The sequence below is a fragment of the Hippocampus guttulatus genome, chromosome 9 (assembly GCF_054856545.1).
Source record: "Hippocampus guttulatus isolate MCC_2025c chromosome 9, RoL_Hgut_1.0, whole genome shotgun sequence".
Taxonomy (NCBI): Eukaryota; Metazoa; Chordata; class Actinopteri; order Syngnathiformes; family Syngnathidae; genus Hippocampus; species Hippocampus guttulatus.
The window spans coordinates 19,368,315-19,387,388 of NC_141269.1; the positions used below are offsets into that span (position 1 = coordinate 19,368,315).

At 56.3% G+C, this 19,074-nt stretch overlaps 3 protein-coding genes across 13 annotated transcripts; 1 reads left to right on the forward strand and 2 right to left on the reverse strand.

Moving 5' to 3' along the window:
- Positions 1-6,669, reverse strand: fam161a (FAM161 centrosomal protein A). Of its 5 annotated transcripts, none has more exons than XM_086120905.1 (8): positions 6,314-6,669; positions 4,995-5,209; positions 4,076-4,544; positions 2,600-3,174; positions 2,369-2,527; positions 1,275-1,374; positions 639-748; positions 1-424 (listed from the first exon to the last, which is right to left on the reverse strand). In XM_086120905.1, the coding sequence occupies exons 1-8, from the start codon at positions 6,485-6,487 to the stop codon at positions 187-189; spliced, it is 2,040 nt and encodes a 679-aa protein (XP_085977031.1). In that variant the 5' UTR covers positions 6,488-6,669; the 3' UTR covers positions 1-186. The 5 variants fall into 5 exon arrangements, with proteins under 5 accessions (XP_085977031.1, XP_085977032.1, XP_085977029.1 ...); XM_086120906.1 differs by having other exon boundaries at positions 1-461; positions 639-751; XM_086120903.1 differs by having other exon boundaries at positions 1-487; positions 6,314-6,668.
- A 1,473-nt stretch (positions 6,670-8,142) lies between these two features.
- On the reverse strand, positions 8,143-11,568 carry cct4 (chaperonin containing TCP1, subunit 4 (delta)). The gene is made up of 13 exons (XM_086119514.1): positions 11,424-11,568; positions 11,094-11,146; positions 10,927-11,016; positions 10,730-10,838; positions 10,199-10,463; positions 9,987-10,119; positions 9,740-9,879; positions 9,535-9,631; positions 9,296-9,406; positions 9,063-9,193; positions 8,529-8,763; positions 8,327-8,440; positions 8,143-8,249 (listed from the first exon to the last, which is right to left on the reverse strand). The coding sequence occupies exons 1-13, from the start codon at positions 11,527-11,529 to the stop codon at positions 8,235-8,237; spliced, it is 1,599 nt and encodes a 532-aa protein (XP_085975640.1). The 5' UTR covers positions 11,530-11,568; the 3' UTR covers positions 8,143-8,234.
- A 20-nt stretch (positions 11,569-11,588) lies between these two features.
- Positions 11,589-19,038, forward strand: pus10 (pseudouridine synthase 10). 7 transcript variants are annotated; one of them, XM_086119511.1, is made up of 19 exons: positions 11,589-11,712; positions 12,608-12,758; positions 13,393-13,521; positions 13,770-14,030; positions 14,630-14,716; positions 14,805-14,839; positions 14,914-15,028; positions 16,496-16,557; positions 16,671-16,716; positions 16,783-16,847; positions 16,924-17,009; positions 17,114-17,239; positions 17,325-17,381; positions 17,447-17,523; positions 17,591-17,646; positions 17,732-17,849; positions 18,126-18,268; positions 18,404-18,503; positions 18,572-19,038. In XM_086119511.1, the coding sequence occupies exons 3-19, from the start codon at positions 13,396-13,398 to the stop codon at positions 18,608-18,610; spliced, it is 1,599 nt and encodes a 532-aa protein (XP_085975637.1). In that variant the 5' UTR covers positions 11,589-11,712; positions 12,608-12,758; positions 13,393-13,395; the 3' UTR covers positions 18,611-19,038. The 7 variants fall into 7 exon arrangements, with proteins under 7 accessions (XP_085975637.1, XP_085975633.1, XP_085975634.1 ...); XM_086119507.1 differs by lacking the exons at positions 11,589-11,712; positions 12,608-12,758 and adding an exon at positions 12,845-13,006; XM_086119508.1 differs by lacking the exons at positions 11,589-11,712; positions 12,608-12,758 and adding an exon at positions 12,846-13,006 and having other exon boundaries at positions 13,839-14,030.
- The last annotated feature ends 36 nt before the right edge of the window (positions 19,039-19,074 follow it).

Consider the following 19,074-nt stretch of genomic DNA (forward strand, 5'->3'; position numbering starts at 1 on the left):
GGCGTTTAATTGCATTTTACTATTTTGAAAGAAAGACCCGCATATCCCAAGATAGCAATGTTCCTTCAAATTGCATGCAATTAAGGGCAACTTTCGACTCTGCGGCTGTCAATTTTCCATCAGCCGGGTGAGGGCTGACAACATGCCGACTTGATGGCGTGGGATTTTGTCATGGTCGCGTCAGGCCTAATGGGTGATCCTCTTTGAGTGCTGAGCAAGTCCCTCGTCGTCGTCGACGTCCTGCCGCTTCCCACGCTCAGCCGCCTCTGCGCCGGCATCGTGGTCGTCGTCCGAGTGGCGAGCGGCGGCGTCCTCGCCAGCGTCACCTGAAGCCTCGCCGCGTTCCTCCCAGTCTCGGTCGTCCAGGAAGACCTTCCGATAGCGGGTGGGCGACGGGGCGGCATCCTCCGCCTCCGAAGACTCGCTGGCCAAAACGAGAGAAGAGGGACGAGACGTCCAGTCTTCCAAAGCGATGCGACGGCGCCATCTACGGGCACCCGTCAGTCACTACAGCGCTTTACAAAGCGGAATTTGGTCGGTAGCGGTCAACGTTTGGAGCGGAGGCGTGGCCGTTCCCAAGTTTGAACACGGGGCACAACATGAGCTCAGGCGCCCCGACACCGGAGCCTTTAAATTACCGTGCGGCATCGGCGGGGGTGCGCGGCGCCTTCCCGCGGAGGAAGTCCTCGCTCAGGTGGGCTCGGCGCAACGTGTCGGCAAAATGCTTCTCCGCCGCCTGCTTGGCGTTCTTCTGTCACGAGAGAACATCACCGGAATGAATGGCGAACGTCCTGGGACGGTGGTGCCAAGTCTGAAAAGACGTTTACAAACGTCTTTGGGAGCGAAGGAGTTAAGTTGAAGACGGTGAAGTCTTAATGTGGCTGAAATCAATCCCATCATTTTTGTCTCCTTTGCATGTGCGCGCCTCGACCCCTTGGGGGCAGTCTAATACATGCATCCATCCATGTTCCGATCCGCTTATCCTCACAAGGGACGCAGTGAAGGGGGGGGGGGGGTCACCCTGAATCGGTTGCCAGCCAATCACAGGGCACACAGAGACGAATAGTCTAATACAGGTAAGGAGACGGTGGCAAGTTGGCAACTTAGTTCAGGATGGCGCTCTTGGCAGGGGATGAAGAAACCGCGAGTTAGGCTCGATGCGTCGCTCTGTCGTTTGCGCTCAGATGCGTTTCGTCAACATCGATGCGCTCCGTTGGGTCTTAAGTCCCTTTTCAAATATGTGTCAGCATTGAGCGAGCGGGGGCGTTCCTCACCTGGGCAACCTGCTCCAGCAGCAGCGGCCTGCCTTTCACGCGTTCCTCCATCTCTTTGATCTCCTGCTGATATTCCCTCCTGCGCTGGCGCTCTTGCTTCCTGAGCAAGGCGACAAGAAGCACACGGAGAAAAAAAAGATTTAACCCCCCCCCAAAAAAAATTCCAAACTTGAGGGGGGAGGGTAAACATACAGGGGGCTTAATAAGAACGACATTTATTTGAGCAGTCAAAATTTCTCACGCATTTTATTCAGGATTTTTGCCGCTGTGAATTGGGAATTTCTCCATTGTGAGACGAATAAAGTTTTCTTCTCGAATCTTATTCGCCACATAACTCAATATGCCTCAGATTGTGACTCCAATACTACTACCGTATTTTCCTCACCGAAAGCGCACTGGATTATGAGACGCACCTTCAATGAATGGGCTATTTTGTTTTTAAAAAAATTCATAGATTGAACGCACTGGATTCTAAAACGCAATCTACAACGCAACCACTAGATGGAGCGCCTTCCGTTCGACTCGAGAGGCATTTAGGATCACCTCGGAAAAAGGCAAATCAACCATTCCTTCGTTGAAACGACGAAAATGCCAAATAATGCATCGAAACAGAAAATCAAGTGAGGAAATCACAAAATAAATTCGATAGCCCCCCCGCCCCTGATTATGAGATGCACCTTCAATGAATGGGCTGTTAAAAATTTTTTTTTTCATATATTGGACGCACTGAATTCTAAAACGCAATCTAAAATGCAACCATTAGATGGAGCGATGCTCCTTCCGTTCGACTTGAGAGGCGTTCAGATCACCTCGGAAAAAACGTAAATTCACGATGACTTCAATGAAACGGCGAAAATTGAATGCATCAAAAAAAAAAAAATCAAGCGAGGAAATCACAAAATAAATTCGATAGCCCCCCCTTACAGAATTTATTTAGGCATTTCCTTAGCGTCCAACAGAACAATCTGATGTCAGTAAAATGGAGGAGAGTGGACTGTCTCATAAGTGTTTGTTATTTATTCCTTTGAGGGCCGACGACCACCCTCAAGTCTGGAAAAAGCCGGGGGGGGGGGGGGGGGTGGAGCGTCTCTCACCTGAACTCCTGCAGTTTATCGCCGTCGAGCGGCAGGCGCGGGTCATTGGCGCTGGCCCGCTTTTGCACCAGCTTCTGCAGCTTCCTCTCGCGCTCCTTCTGCCTCTGCGTCCAGCGCGCCGCCTCCTGCTCGGCTCTGTTCCGGCGCTCCAGAGCCTGCCTGCGCGAGCAAACTCAAGTCACTGTACGGGAGGGGGGGGGGGGGGGGGGGTCGACGGTGCAGCCCGGGTACCTCACGGCCTCCTGTCGTTTCTTGGTGGCGTCCGTGTCCTTGGCAGGAAGGAGCTCCGCGCTCCCCGATGGGGACGAGCGGCGCGCGCCGCGGCGCCCGACGTCCGGTCCGCCGCGTTCCTTCGGCTCCTCCGGCCCAGGGCGGGCCCCCGCGGCGATGCGGGCCGCGCTCAGCCGGAAGGGCCGGCACGTGGTGGCGGGCTTTACCTCGGCGCTCTCCTCCAGGTGCTTGCGGAAGCGCTTGAAAGCGGCCTCAAAGTCAGGCACGTCCCCGTTGATGCTCGGGCGGCGGCTGAAGCTGCGGGGCCGCCGGTCGCGCTTCTCGCTCTCCACCGGTCGTTTGCCGAGCGTGCCGGGAGGGGGCGAGGCGCCGCGCGGCATCTCCTGGGCTCTCGTCCGCTTCTTGATGGAGCGGTACAGCCGCCGCTCTTTCCTCAGCTCGCCTGCCGCCGACGCGTACGCCCACCTGGGCACCGGCTTGGCCTTGAAGGGCTTCACCTGCTCCGGCTCACCGGGCGTTGGTGGATGCTGCCGTTGCTCCTTCTTCAGGCGCTCCCTCTCCAGGAAGCTGAAAGGCTTGGAGGAAGACCGCAGCAAGGTTATGATCAGCGACGGGCATTCTGTCCCTAGGACGCGACGGAGGGAGGACGCCGCGTTGTTGTTGGTTGTTTTTTTTAACTCTTTCATTCCGCAAGAACTTGTGCGTCTTTTTAAAATGAGGCCCCGCCTACCAAGGACGTACTTGTACGTCTGTCTTTTTTTTTTTTTGCGCCCGACAGAGGGGGGTCTGATGCAATCTGTGAATGAGAATAAGCCGTTTGCATTGTAAATCATGTCAAAAAGCGACCAGTAGGTGGCAGTGGTGCCGCAGGCGCTTGAAACGCATGCTTTTACAAAAAGCCCTTTTTCTCCGTTTTTTGCCCAGGAACGGCCATGTTCACGAAACGCAGGCATTCTGTCATGCCGATTGGCGAAGAATGGAAAAAGATGGAAAGTAATATTTTTTTCTGCTGAAAGACTTTATTTTGGTAGGCTCCATGTTGAGATTGCATTAGAACCAACTATTCTGCGGGCCTTGTATGTCAGGAAGCAAAATAGCAAGGCCAGAGTGGAGGCAAACGCTCTCTTTTCTTCGCAGGCTAATTCGTCACAACGGTATTTTCGTAGCAACACTGCCACCTGGTGTACAGTCGGAGAACAGCCATGGCGCGAGCGATCAATCCGCGTTGCGTCTCTCTCGCTACCCGCCCGCCGTGCGGATGGCGAGGACAAACGTTTTGATCATTCTGTTTCGACAATAGAAACTACTTTGCCGTTGGCAAACGATACCGTTGAGTCGCTTATCGCAAATGCGTGGAAAATATCGCGGAATGCCCACGTGAGGCGGGCAAGCTAAGGCGCCGCCTTCCCAAAATCGCCACCGTTGAAAAATACGCTCCGGATGTATACTTGGCAGCTCAGTGCGACTAAAGTGAACCTTTGTGTTGAGGTGGCGGTCTTGGCGTGTGCCGCCGCCGCCGCGTCGCTCCCGCCGCAGCTCCTCGTCAAGCGGCAGGAGGACGTGCGCCGGCACGGGTCTGGCGCGGAACTGGTGGTGGCACTCTGACATCTCCTGCAGCCGCCGTCTCAGCTGGGCATTCTCCAGCTCCACCTCGGCGCGCGTCTTGAGGCCGCGCCGCCGCCGCTCCGCCTGGCGCAGCGTCATCCCCAAGGGCTCGGGGACCGCCGCGGCAGGGCGGGGCCGCGAGCCGTCGCGCTCTCCCGGCAGCGACGACGCCGACAGGCGGCGGGCGCGGGGCGACGGCGCAAAGTCGGCCCACATGTTCTTGATCAATTCTTTGGGGGAGAACGGCGGGCCTTCCTCCGCCTCGTCGGACGTGCCGGAACCTCTCCGCAGCTCCGCGGCCGAGCGAGACTTCCTCAGACGCCGTGACCCGCCGCCGCCGCTGTTGAAACGTACAAACGGGGACGAAATTAGGACGCGCCGGTTTCACTCGGTTGCGTTCGTGAGGACCCGCGACCGAGAAACAAGGCCGCTATCGGCCCGATACGGCGAGCCGCCAGCGGTCAGGGATGCCAATGGCTAGTGATGAAATAAGCGGAAAGGGGCATGGCCTGGACGGGGCGACCAATCGCGACGGGTAAGACATCATACGCGTCCAATCGCAGGGGCTGTTTACAATCGGAAAATGGAAAGACTGATCGGGAGAGCTCGTGAAAACTCGACCATAAGGTAACTGACCCCCCACCCCTAAAATTTTCTCAACGGATTTCGACCATTCACAAAAATGATCAATTTAAGAAATAAAACGGCGGATTTCCGCGTATCCGCGCAAAATTGCCATCCCTGAGCGGTCCCGGCCCGTCCCCGCCACCAAGGCCGAAATGCAACTGACCCGCGTTGCCGGCGCGGCGCGGCCGAAGCCCGCAGCCGCAGCTTGCGGCGGTACATGCTCTCCAGCTCGGCCATGGTGCGCAGGTGAGCCTTTTTCAGCTCCTCCAACTTGCCGTAGTACTCCTCGTTGGAGACAAAGAGGCGGCGCGGGTCCGCGCGCTCGCCGGGCGCGGCCCGGGCCCCGCCCTCCTCGTCGCCACCGTCTCTGCGCGCCACCTGGGGGTCGGGGGTAGACCAAACTGGCGTCAAACACAAGCACCCTCCGGAGGCGGAGGCGGATCCGAGGCCCGGGGGCGGGGCCCCGGCCAAACGGGACTTCAAGTCACGACGTGAAGATATATATTGCGGAGTGTCGCGAGCTCTGATGCGCGTCAGCGCCCGAGTACCGCGCATCGAAGCCGATTAGGACTCCGTTCGGCCGAAGGCCCGGCGAGGGCAGCTTAACGTGGCGGGATCAGGCGGCCTCCGGAAGCCCGACGTGCCGGGTGGGGGCGCGGGTGAGGGATTAGAAGCGCGACTACCCCCACGCTGTCTAATCTTGCCCACAAACAGACAACTGAAGGCCGCCAAGAAAAGCATGCGCATCGCTTGCACTTTGACAAATTTGCCAAAGCGCAGAAAATGTCGCTGCTTGTTAATTTCACCAAAACTTTTTCAGTTGGGGGTTGCCTCATTTCGGGCTTTCGGTCGGGGAGAATTTCCACTTCTATGCATCCCAAAACGGATTCATTGTTTTTGTGAATCGCTCCACTCCTACTCAATAAACATTTGAAAACCAAACCAAATGTCTTTCAAAATTCAATCCAACTAATCTGTACTTCACAATGTACTGTAGTGTGTGTGTGTGTGGGGGGGGGGGGGGGGGGGTTGAAGCCAACGCAACATTTTGCACAGTTTGGTTGCAGTCTTTGATGGTTCAAAACGGGGTGAAAACTTTGCACACACATCGGGGCTGGCATAAAAATCCATATTTTAGTTTTTTTTTTTTTTTATTGTCCCATGTGCCGGCATTCCAACCAGTAAACGGGGGTGGCCCAAAAGAGAACTCTGTGGAACACCACCATGCCCCAAAAGTCGAAACAAGGCAACTGGCCCGACTCATTGGAATGGAACCGTGAAATCACGGTCATTTTTTTTTTTGCGTTCAGCTGTAAAAGCTAATATTAGTGCGTATAAGATCTTCGGGGGGTGGGGGCGGGTGACTTAATTTCTACTCGTTGGGCCAAAGTGCTCAAAGTCCATTTGGAGGCGACAGTGCGAAAGCGGCCTTTCAAGTGCGGTCACGGCGCGCGGCCATTTTGCTCGATTTTGTCACCTTACCTCGTCCTCGCGGTAGCCGCCGCGGTTGTCCGGGTGAGTCGGCTCCGAGTTGAGCGGTCCTTCGTCCCGCTCGTAGGAGGCCAGCGGCGCCCTGGTGTGCGAGTCCACCGGCCGCTGAAGACACGACGTCACCAGCGCGTTGTTCCGGTGCGCGTTGGCTATCACATCTGACATGTGAAACAGTCACAAGACACCCCGCCAAAACAAAAGTACGAGAACACGCGGGCCAAAGTGCTCCGGGGCCCTACAGCGCAAAGCAACAGTTGAGGGTGTGGGGGGATTAGGGGGGGGCACGTTAGCGGCAGGCTCAAAGATTAAAGGAAGCAGTCGTTCGTTGCCGAGCAACAGAATCCACCATGTTGTCAAAAGGAAGTGACGTTCCATGACAGGCGTGTCGCATTCAACATGGAATCAATTACAGTACAGTACTTTCCAATCCTTACAACTCGAACTGAAACTCAGCAATCGACTACTTATGCGGTGAATTGTACTCAAAACAAAACACACCCCTTATTTAAAAACGGGCGTTACGCAGGGAAGGAAATACAGTATATTGAACAACAACAAAAAGAACAAAGGATTTACCCTAAAACTAACTAATACAAGAACGAACAACTAGCTACTAACTGAGGAAGCGCGAATCCCCGGACAAGACACTTGTTTGGAGGCCGAGAGCAAGCGAGCTACTGCCGTCGGATTCAGAGCGCCGAGGCGGCGACTCCTGTCGCTCCCCGGAGGATCTTTGAACTTGGCGCCGTTAATTGTTGGCCAATCAGGAAGGGCCCCTCCTCGGCCTCCGCAGAGCTGCTATTCATAGCGGGAACACTCACTCCCACATACAACACGAGAAACAACAGAACGACGGCCGACACGGGACACGATACGGCCGGGGACGTGACACGGGTCATGATCTGAAATTGACGGTGAGGAAAAAAAAAGACAATGAATTGATGTGGATGTGGTGCCCGATTTGGTCCGTAACACGTCAGAAAAACGGCAAAGGTGTGCATAAAGAATGTCTCGTTTTGATCAGCAGTCTGCGTTCATATTGACAGAATTGGCCATCGGCAGACAACCGTGACAACATACAAAGGCAAAGGAAGAACACAATTTAGAAGAAGCGCGCACGCAGACGTTTTTTTTGTTTTGTCCCCCCCCCCCCCCCAACTGACTGCTCATTTGAATAGCCTTTGCAAAAATTGAAATGACTGCTCGTGACAGTTGCCAACCTGACATCCGCGTCTTCATTTGAATAATCTCGCGCCACCTTACCTCTCTGAGCTCATCCGCCCCTACACACCTGCCCGGCGCCTCAGGTCTGTGGACCAGACTTTATTAGAAGTACCAAGAACAAAACTTGAGGCTCAGAGGGGATCGGGCCTTTTCTGTTGCTGGTCCCTCTCTCTGGGATGACATCCCACTGAACATTCGGCAAGCCTCCTCGCTGCCCATCTTCAAAACCCTCCTCAAAACTCACTTGTATTCTTTGGCATTCGACTCAGCATGACTTAGATTTGTTCTTGGTTTTACTGTTTGGTGCTTTCTACCGCCTTTATTACCGATTTGTCTTACTGTTTATTGTGCATGTTAAATTGCTCCATGTACAGCACTTTGTATGCAGCGATGGCTGTTTGAAAGTGCTCTATAAATACTGTTGACTTGACTTGACTTCATTTGTGTGCTTATTGTTATTTCATTCAAGATGAAGATTAAAGCCTTATAAAAAAAAAAAATCTGCCCTATGATTTGTTTTCTGAGCTCATTTTTTGGATGGGAGATCATGAAGCTGTTCTTCAACCCCCCCCAAAAAAAGTCACAAAGAGAGGCACTTGTGTCATTCCGCAAACAAAGTCTTTTATTAACTTAAGCAACCTATCAAGAGCTTCGGTAACCCGGGCGGGTCGGCGGCGCCTCGCCGAAATTATCGGGCGTTGACCTGCAAACGAGAGCGCGGCGGTGAGCAACGAAGGGAACGAACGCAAACGTGGCGTGAAGGGGGGGGCTCGGTCCTACCACGTCGTCGATCTTGAGGATGCTGCGCACCGTCTCCGTGGCCAAGGTGAGGGCGCTGATGGACACCAGCAAGGGCTGCACCACCAGCTCCTCCAGGATGTTGGAGATCCCGCCCTGAAGCCGGCGTGGACAACGAGACAACGTGTCAACGACATGCCGGGAGAGCGACGCTCAACGCCCGCCCGCGATGCTTTGCGTTCACCTTGCGCACGTTGATGCCGGCCATCTTCTCCCCCCGGGCGTGCCTGTTGCGCAGCTCGGTGACGGTGCAGATGGGGTTGAGGCCGGCGTTCTCGGCCAGCGTGGACGGGATCACCTCCAGGGCGTCGGCATACGCCCGCACGCAGTACGCCTCCATGCCGGCCAGCGTGCGCGAGTACTCGGCCAGCCGCACCGCCAGCTCGATCTCGGGGGCGCCGCCGCCGGCGATCAGGGCCCTGCGGGGAACGCGCCGACATTTCAGCTGCGCTTACTTGGCCGCCGCGCGCACGTGCCGCCGACTTGACGCGTGTGGGGGCGCCCCCTCCCTCGCCGGGCTAACGTGAGAACCGGGCGAGCGCCAATGGGAGCGCGTCACTGTTCATGTGCCTCCACGTGTTACGCCCCGGCACTGAGGACACGTGCCGGGGCGCCTTTGAAAGGAGGGTCGGGAAGGAGGATCAAGGTAAAACCTCGGCGGACTCGAGCGACAAAGGCGATCTGTTTGATCGTTAGCGAAAGGAGAGCGGCGGCCGACCTCTTCTTGACCAGGCAGCGGATGACGCAGAGGGCGTCGTGGATGGACCTCTCGGCCTCCTCGATGACCAGCTTGTTGGAGCCCCTCACCACGATGCTCACCGTCTTGCCGGGGTTGGCGCAGCCGGTGATCTGAGGGCGGCGGAAGGGGGACATTTCCCCGCCCGCTTGGGTGAACGAGGGAGCGCGGCATTCAATTGTATCGATTTCCCGTTTGCCCGGCCGGCCGCGCACCTTGATGAGCTTGCCCGAGCCGTCCAGGTGGACCTCCTCCACCATCTCCGCGGCGCCGAGCATCTCGGGAGCAAAGTGGTCGATGTGGGCGATGGGCTTGGTGCCGATGGTCTGAAGAGACACGTCGTTCGACCGGTTAGCCGTTTGGATTTTGAACGCGTACGACAATAGGACAACTAAAATAAATGGAAATGGATTGCTCGGCGCACCATCAGAGGGCGCCGGCCGGCATCGCTCACCTTGCAGATGAACTCGATGTCCTCCCTCTCGATGTCCTTCACCACCATGATCTTCATCTTGTTGAGAAAGTGCAGGGCCAGGTCGCTCAGGGCGTCCCTGCGCCGCAATCGAAAGGGGGCGGGGCTCATCAACGCCTTCAGCGAAACGCTCGCCCCGCGACGAACGCGCGGTTGATTTCGGTGGCGACGGCGACTTTGGCCGCACCTGAGGATGGACTTCTGGATGAGCAGCACGTTGCAGCCGGCCTTCTTGATCTGCTTGACCATGTTGAGGATGTAGGCGCGCTCCTCGCGCAGCACGCGGTCCATCTGGGCGTAGTCCGACACCACGATCTGGTTGTCCATCTGCCACGAACCCGGCGGGGGCGGGGAACAGGAGGAAAACCAGAGCCGTCAACGTCCGCACGCGGGGCGGCGGCCGCGGACGACCCCGCCCGGCCGAGGCCACTCACGTCCGTTTTGGGCGCAGACAAGCAGAACTGGATCAGGCCGATCTTGGCTTTCTCCACTCGACTGACGCCGGTGCTCGCCACCTTCTGGGTCAGCACCAGGCCGTCCACCAGCTCGCAGTCGTCAATGGTGCCCCTGAAACGGCACATCGCGCCCCTAGTTGGCGGCAACGAACCGGACTTTTCATCGTCCGCCGACGGGCCGCGCGGCTCACCCGAACTTCTTGATGACTTTGATGTCCTGCAGGTCGACGCCGGTGGCGGTGGCGGGGTCGATGACGCGCATGACGGCGTCCACGCTCATGGGCGCCAGCAGGCTGGAATACTGCGACACCACCTTGGAGCACAGCGAGGTGGTGGCGCTGTTGAGCAGCGTCTCGCGGTCGCTCAGCTGCACCGGCCGGCTCATGGCCGTCAGCACCTGCACGCCCTTGTCCACCGCCTTCTGGAAGGACTCGGAGATGATGGTGGGATGGATGCCTGTGGGGCCAAGCGTCGCATTTCAAAAATCAAGGAGCCGGCAAAGCGGTTCCACCCTTGGACAAATACAACGGCCGATGGTCTCTGTTCGCAATTTCCTGTCATCGGGTCCATTCATGGACGCCTCAAACATCCTAGCGCGCATCCGTATCGGCGAGCACTCGAGAGACTATCGGCGCCGATATGTGGCTGGGAAAAAAAGAAAAATCAGCAAACGTCGCTCGGGAACACGGAGCATTTTCACCGCAAAGTCTTTCATTTCTGACCTTTTTGGAGCAGTTTGGAGCAGGCGTCAAGGAGGGAGCCGGCGATCACCACCACCGACGTGGTGCCGTCGCCCGCCTCGATGTCCTGAGCTTTGGACAGCTCCACCAGCTGCAAGACATGTGCGCCGCACACCGTCAGCCGTGTGTGTGTGTGTGTGTGTGGGGGGGGGGCAACGACGCCTCGGGGCGGAACGTACCATCTTGGCGGCGGGGTGCAGCACCTGCATCTGCTTCAAGATGGTGGCCCCGTCGTTGGTGATGGTCACGTCTCCTTTCTCATCCTGGATCTGAAAGCGAGGAAGAGAAACGTGGAGTCACGGGCGCCCAAGAGCCACTGCAGAGTTGGCGCGACGCCTTCACTGACCATCTTGTCCATTCCTTTGGGCCCCAGGCTGGTTCTGATGGCGTCTGCCACGGCTGGATCGACAACAGGCTTCCGTTATCAGACGCTCCAGACTTCAATCGTCATTTATTCATGCAAGCAAGCGATCGACCGCGCAGAACGAAACGACATGTCGTCATGAACGAAGCCTTCGGGCCCGAACTGAAGACGTACAAAGACCGCTTGGAATGACTCTCGTTTTGCTCGACCGCACGTGAACCGAATGGCATCCGGACGCGAAACGGTCTCTGGCCCGGCCCGAACTGCGACGAAACCTTCCCGCTCTTCAACACTCGGCGGGCTTTCGACTACCTTTGGCGGCAGAGATGTTGCTGAAGCGGATCTGAGCCGGCTTGTCGCGGTCCACGTACGCCCCTCCTTTGTTTTTGCCTCCGTTTGGAGCCCTCAGCGCAGCCATCGCGACTTGATACTCGGTGGAAAATGTCGGGGGGGAGCCTTCGCGACAGGAACGACGAGTCCCGAGATTAAATGTGGCGCCTGGGTTTGGGATGGAAGAGGATTTTCGGACGTCCACCCGAGCCAATTCGGAAGCTTCCAGAGTCGCCGAGAAGAGGCCGCGCAATGATGACGTCGCGAGACAGTACTTGCCGAGCACCGAAACAACACATCGCACTCGAGATACGGTCACCCTTTCGCCGAACGTGTAACAAGAAGAAAATCAAAGCGCGCGCGCGCGCGTAGTTAGGTAGGGAAAGCAAGTGGCGATGAACTGCGTGTTTTGAAAGGAGTAGAGGCAACTAACACTTGATTTTATTTTTTTACGAAATGCATTTAGCAGTGGCACCCAAATTTCGTTTCATGGAATACAATGACAATAAAGGCGATTCTGATTCTGAAAAACAAAAACTAAATGAATGTGATTGAATATGCGATGTCCAAGGTTCCCCAAAAACAATTGGAGACCATTTAGTGCGTGTGCAATTTGAGCCTCGTCAGTTAACACACTCAAAATGTAGTTTTCATAGCCACACTCAATGTTTACTCCGACTTTTGATTTGAACTCGACTAGTTTCCAAACACCGGACAGTGAATGTAGTTGCATTCATTGGAAATTGGAAATAAAGGGTCTTTATCATCAAACCACTGTGAATTGTTTCAGTGCGATTGTTGAAGTGATCGATGTGAAAAACTTCCCTCGAATCCCGTTATTTATCCCGTCGGCAAACAGTGTACTGGATATGAATGTCAAGACCAGCGAATTCTTTGCACATGATATCGTTTGCGTCGCGACGAGTAATCACCGGTTACAACACCGACCCCTGGTGGGACACCGGGCGTTCTATGCAAACAGATCGATCCGTTTCCTCCTCTTCGGGCTATTCCTGAAGCAACTCGGGATTTTCACGCGGATTTCGTCAGTAAAATGTCAATCGATTGCCTCTTTATGTCCACGGAATTTGCCATCTCTTCCGAGGCCGGTTATGAATGGTGACGCGGGCCGCGTTGCTCCGTTTCAAATAGTTTGTCTGTCGCAGGGATGGCAATGGCTAGTGCTGAAAGGGGCGTGGCCTGGACGGAGCGACCAATCACGACGAGTAAGACATCATACGCGTCCAATCGCAGGGCTGTTTACAATCGGAAGATGGAAAGACTGATCGGGAGAGCTCGTGAAAACTCGACCATAAGGTACCTGACCCCCCCCCCCCCCCCCCTAAAATTTTCTCAACGGATTTAGACCATTCACAAAAATTATCAATTTAAGAAATAAAACGGTGGATCTCCGCGGAAAATTGCCATCCCTGCTGTCGACGACGTACTGGAAACACCTGTCGGTCCAGAATGGCGGCCGAATGAAATCGAGCCGCTCCGGTTCGATTGCGAGGCCTGCTGGGCTTGAACCACGACGACCGGAAGCGGTTTTCCCTCGCGTTCGGGTACGGGTGGACACCTCGAAACGATTGTGATTTTCTTGTCGGAGAAGCGTGCTTCATTTGATTTGCCTCCCGGTCGCCGTGTGAGCGCGCGCTTCGTCAGCCTTCCGAAGGGGGTCACTCGGCGCGAAAGCTAAGCTACCGCAAGGACGAGCCGCCCGTCATACAACGCCGAGCCAAGTCCCAGTCGCGTCGTCTTCCAAATGAAGCGTTTTTAAGAAAACCCGCGGTGAGATTCGCGCCCCTTACAAGACCACGGGTAGATCGACGAAACGATCCATCGGACTTCTGTCGAGATTCGGATTGTCGCGCCGAAGGTGTACACCGGACGGCGTGTCGGTAGGCTGCAGACGGAATCAGCTGTGTGTGTGTGTGTGACGTGTGAGCAGGAGATGTTGCCCCTGAAGGAGAAGGACAAGGTGATCGTCGGGAAGCTGTTGGCGTCCGGCTGCTGCGCTCGCTGCGTGCTAAGGTTCTGCTGCATCGGAGTCCCGGACGCCTACAGGCACGGCCGCCGGGTACGCAGCGCCGCAGACATGTAATATTAGGATGATTATGATAGGGTTTTTTTTTTTGTGGTGGGGGGACACGAACTTCCCGTCAGGGCGGGGCACGCACCTTCCTTGACTTGGATGAAAACATTCAGTTAAGACTAGAAAGAACTCCGTCATTGGGCGAGATGCTGCAGGTTGCATATGAGCTGACGTTTTGCTTGAAGAAATTGATGGGCGGGCTGAGCGCATTTGACGCAGCGGACCTTCTGAAGGCACCCCCTTGGGACGGGTCCAGTCCGGCGACTTCCTTCAGCGTCGGAAATGTGTTTGCTGTGGAACAGGAAACTCTCAGGCAACTTCGAGCCTTCGTTGAAAACCACGATTGCCAGAAGAATGTTGCCCAATTGGAAGCGGCTCGCAAAAGAAGCAGACTGGAGTTGGAGGAAGTGGCTGGCGAGGACGAGGACGAGGGCGTGTGCGTGGTGTGCTTGGGCGTCCTGCAGCACCTCAGCGACGCCAGCCAGGCCGTGCAGGTCACACACACGCACTTACATGCGGAAAAATGTGTCTTCTGGGCAAAAAAGGCTTTATTCATAATACAGGGATGGCAAGTTTCTGCGGAAATCCGCCTTTTTATTTCTTAAATTGATCATTTTTGTGAATGGTCGAAATCCGTTGAGAAAATTTTAGTGGGTGGAGGGGGGGGGGGGTCAGGTACCTTATGGTGGAGTTTTCACGAGCTCTCCCGATCAGTCTTTCCATCTTCCGATTGTAAACAGCCCCTGCGATTGGACGCGTATGATGTCTTACTCGTTGCGATTGGCCGCCCCGTCCAGGCCACGCCCCTTTATGTAAAGTGTTCAAAAAATTGAATCCAAAATGCATGAAAAGAAATCATTTCTAAACAGCGAACCAACAATTGAGCAGAACGGACTTCAAAATGAATCCGACGATTGTCGTCATTCGGATCGATCGTGAAAGCATGACGAGAGTGAATCCAAGAGATTCGCCCCCAAAGACGTTTTGAAACGTCTTTTCAGACTTGGTCCAGAATTGGCTGCTACTGAATGAGTTCAAGGGGGTGCGGTGGGAGGTTTGTAACGCAGGCGGCCGCCCTGTCGTGTGTTCGCAGATCGCCGACGCCGTCAAGAAGGAGAAGTACCAAGTGGACACTTTGGTGCTGTCCGTCTCGCTGCCTGCTCAGATGTGCGTGCGCGAGGTCAGTGTGCGCAGAAGCGCGTCGATGGGGGGGGGAATTGTCCTCGTCCGCCGCGGCGACTCCGCTGACGGCCCTTTTGCATCCGCAGCACTCGTGTTGGCTTCACGTGAAGGAGGACGTGAGGTAAAGACGAGCGCCCCCGCGCCGCAAACGGCCGCCTCGATGGCATTCTGACCGGCGCTCGCCCGTCTCGCCAGAGCCAAGTGCGGCGCGCTGGGCCGCCGCGACGTGGTCCAGGTGAAGGAGGCCTTCAAGTGGATCATGCAGGGCCCGCTGGCCCGGGAGCTGGGCGTCGTTGCTGTGGCCGCCAAGGTGAGGGGCTGTCGTCGCGCCGTTCCCACTTCCAATTTCAAAGCCATGAACGCAAGAAATCAAGCGTGGAAATCGCAACATGAATTTAATCCGATTGCACGTTGGCCAGCGACGTGTGCGTGCTCGGCACCGCATTTCATCTCGGTGCGGGGGGGGGGGGGGTGAGCTTCGTTCACGATGGCCATTCGACGTTTGAACGCCACATTTCAAATGACAATTTGAGCGGCAAGTGTTTTGAGTGGCTCTCTTCTGGAATGCCCGCCCCCCGCCATCCCAAAATGGACAAGCTTGTCGGCCTTTTCGGGTGCCCCGTTCTCACTTTCAACCAACGCGTGCCGTCATTTTGTTCCCCCGGCCTCGGTGCGCGAGCGAGCCCAAAGGGGTGAGTTGCAATCATCGTCGGTGTTACAGCACGTGTTGATGTTGTCGGAGCAGTCGCCTTTGGCTCCACAGGCCATCTTGGTGACAGAGCTGTCGCTGGTGTCTGCCATAAGCAAAAAAAAAAAAAACAAGCACTTGAGGGAGGGGCGGGCCTCATCGCGTGTCATCCGACCGGCCAAACTCACCCCAGGTCGAGATACATAGATTAGTACCATCAGTCTTGCAGGTCGACTTGGCCTTCAGGCAAGTCTCACAAGTTGAATGCAGCCGCTGCGCAAGCAAAGAAGACAAAGATTGCGCGCGCTCGGCTCGACTCGACACTTTGCCGGGCGGCGGCGGCGGCGGTCGCCGGGGCGAACTGCGACGGCCTTCAAACAAGGCGGGGAAAAAGGGGTCTTTTTGCCGGCGCGGCGCACGGAACGCTGAAATGGGCCCTGTTGCGCTTCGGACGTGCGGTCCTCCCGTCGGCTCGCGGCCTTCCGACGGGCGACCGATCGCCACGACGGCGGTCGCGCGTGGTGCCGAGTCACGCCGGATTATTTGCAGCCACCGGTCGACCGACAAATAATGTGGGCTTTGAAGTTCCTCGCCGGGGGTTTCGTATTCAAACGGGGGGAAGCCGAGCACAAGCTCCGAATGCACGCGGTTGTCCCCCTCGATGTCGAAATCAAACGCACGGAATCTTTGCAGTTTGTTGTTACCTGCTCCCCGACGACACGTGCGTGCAGTTTATGGTGTCGGACAGGAGGGAAAATGCTTTGAAAAAAGTTCTTTTCCACACTTGGAACGGATTAAAAAAAATAACGTTGATTATAATGGGAAAGGTGGTTTTGGTTTTCAAAACCAATCGGTTTTTCGAACGGATTCTGCTCCAAAACCGAGGTTTGACCGCGGATGAAACAAATGACCAAAGAGCCCGTTCAATTGAAGGTGCCGGAAAATACGCTCGTGTGTTTTCATGCTGATCGCATCGCCTGCAACTTGACTGGATTTTGGCTTCGGACGATTGAAGGTCAGAACATTTGGTGTGGCAGGCTTGAAATTTGTTGCTCAAATGTTTTTTGGTGTGTGTGTGTGTGTGTTGAGAGCCCACTGGAGGTCAGCGTGTGTTTCGCTCACCCGGAAACCGACGCCGACTGCCACTTCCTGTGAGTTGCGAGCACCGTTCCCGTGGCAGCGGGCGGACGCCGCCGCCGAGACTTTTCCGCAACGCCGACGAGACCTTTTGTTGTTTCGTTTTTTTTTCTCCACCTCCTTTCAGTGCGTCCGCTTGTCCCGACTGCTTCAAAGTCAGCAAGAACAAAGAGGTGAGCTGGCGAGCGGCGCGGCGCGGCGTCGAGAACGGCCGACAAACCCAAAGCGTATGTGTGCAGTCGGCGTTTACCCGAATGGCGGTGGCGAAAGCTCTGGAGAAGATCCCGGATGACAAATTTCTCGAGTAACTCCACCATCTTTGGAAGAGGAAATTTGCCTGACCCCAAACGCCGCTGAAAAGTTGCCGCTTTGTGTGTCAGACGCTCGCCCTGTCCGCCGTCCCGTCCGGGCAGCGGCTGCGCGCCGCGGGAGGTCCGGTGCGTCCACGCGTCCGTCTTCGTGGCGGGTACGCGGCCGGCGGGACACGTCGGGTGGGGGGGGGGGGCTGGGGCTGGCGGCGACCTCCCTTTTTGATGGTGATGGTGTTTTTCTTTTGGCGGCATCCCTCAGGGCGCTACAACAAGTTCTGCCGAAGCCTGCCGCAGACGCCGTGGTTTATCAACGGCCAGCGGCGGATGGAGTCGTCGGTGGAGGAGCTCGTCGCCACGCCCGTGCTCGCCGCCTTCGGAGCGCGAGGTGAACCAACCGTCCGTCTGACGATTGTTGACAAAAGGGCCGACGGGGACCTTGCTCTTCTCTTTTTTTTGGGGGGGGGGGGCAGGATTTAATTTCTCGTCGTCCGGCCGAGAGGACGTGGACGTCCGCACCCTGGGAAACGGTAAACGGCGACAGACCCGCCCCCCAATTCCTCTTTTTCTCCTCGTCATCGTTCACCCCTCGCAGGTCGACCGTTTGCGCTGGAGCTGCTGAACCCGCGCAGGAGCCAACTGAGCCCGGAGAGCATGAAGAACGTGCAGCAGGTGCCGCGACCGGCGTCGAGCGCGCGCGTCTTTGCGGCCGTCGGCCCACGACCAGGTTGTCTTGCAGGCCATCAACGCGTCTTCGCAGAAGATCCGAGTCCGAGATCTGCAGATGGTTAGCAGGTACAAAGCCGCAGGCGAGGAAGCCCGATTCCTTTTGCTGCCGGGGGAGGCGTGGCCTAACCCTGGTCCCAACGCGTGCGCGTAGAGACGCCACGAGTCATCTGAAGGAGGGCGAGGAGGAGAAGACCAAGTCGTACCGAGCCTTGGTGTGGACGCAAAAGTCCATCCGGGAAGACGACGTCGCCTTCATCAACCGCATCGAGGTTTGACGAGAAACGTCCGTGACGAAGGGCCGCCGTCGAATCGAAACGCCTAAGTTCTTCTCGTTTTCTGGAGCAAACGCGAACGTGCTCGCGAGTACATTTCAACCGCAGTCGATGCGGATTTGCCCGTCCCCAAATGTGGACTCCGCCTCGGCGGTTCCTCGCTTGCGCACGACTTGGCGTCGAGGTCAGCGGCGGTCGGACGTCGATCCGAGGCGGCAGACCCGCCGGTTCGCCGAGACGACACGCGGACGCCGTTGTGTTTTGCGCCCGCAGGACCTGAGGGTGGACCAGAAGACCCCTCTGCGGGTTCTGCACCGCCGCACGTTGGCGGTGCGTCAGCGCCTCGTCCGCAGCATGAGCGCCGACTTGCTGGACGAGCACCACTTCCGGCTCGGCCTCAAGACGCAGGCCGGAACGTATCCTTGCTCCCGACTCCGCCTTCCTTCCGATGACTCCGCCTCTCGGGTCAGGCTCCAGCCTTCGGCGCCTCCCGACTTCAAATTATTTTATTTTTTGTTCAAGTTGTTCTCCTGAAGTTTTTCCCCCCTCAGCTACATCAAGGAGTTTGTCCACGGCGACTTTGGGCGCACCAAACCAAATTTGTGTCAGCTCCTCGACACGCACACCGACATCCTGGAACTTGATGTGGAGGTACGTCTCGCGTTTGGGCTCCCATTCCTCTCAAATTGGAATTGCAGTGTCCGTTTCCCGTCCCGCAGTCCGTAGACGTGGACTGGCCTCCCGCCCTGCCGGACTAAGCTCGGACTCTCACGGGCCGCGCGGATCCAGTCGAAACGGGGCCGATCCGCAGCGACGCGGCCTACGCGGGGTCGGGCCCACCAGGAATCCGGCGTCCTACGCGCAGATTTGGAAGCGGCGTCTCCGCTGAGTTTGTGGCACGTCTTGAAGCTCTGGCGTCCAACTGCCGTCGCTGTGAATTGCACGCCTCATTTTTTTTTTTCGACAGGCGGGTACTCTGTGCTACAAACGTCGCAAGCTCGTTACGAAAACGTAATGCTAGGCTAACACAACTAGCGCCATTTGCGCGCAAACACTTGGGCAACAGAAATGTTAGAATGCGGCAATACAACAGGATGGGAATTGCTCACTGTCATAAAAAAAAATGAAGAAGAGAGAAAGTTGAAATGCTTTTGTTTTAATTGAAAATAAATACTAGCACAGCAAAGCAAGTCCACGACTGGGTTCTTGCTCTCACGTTTTG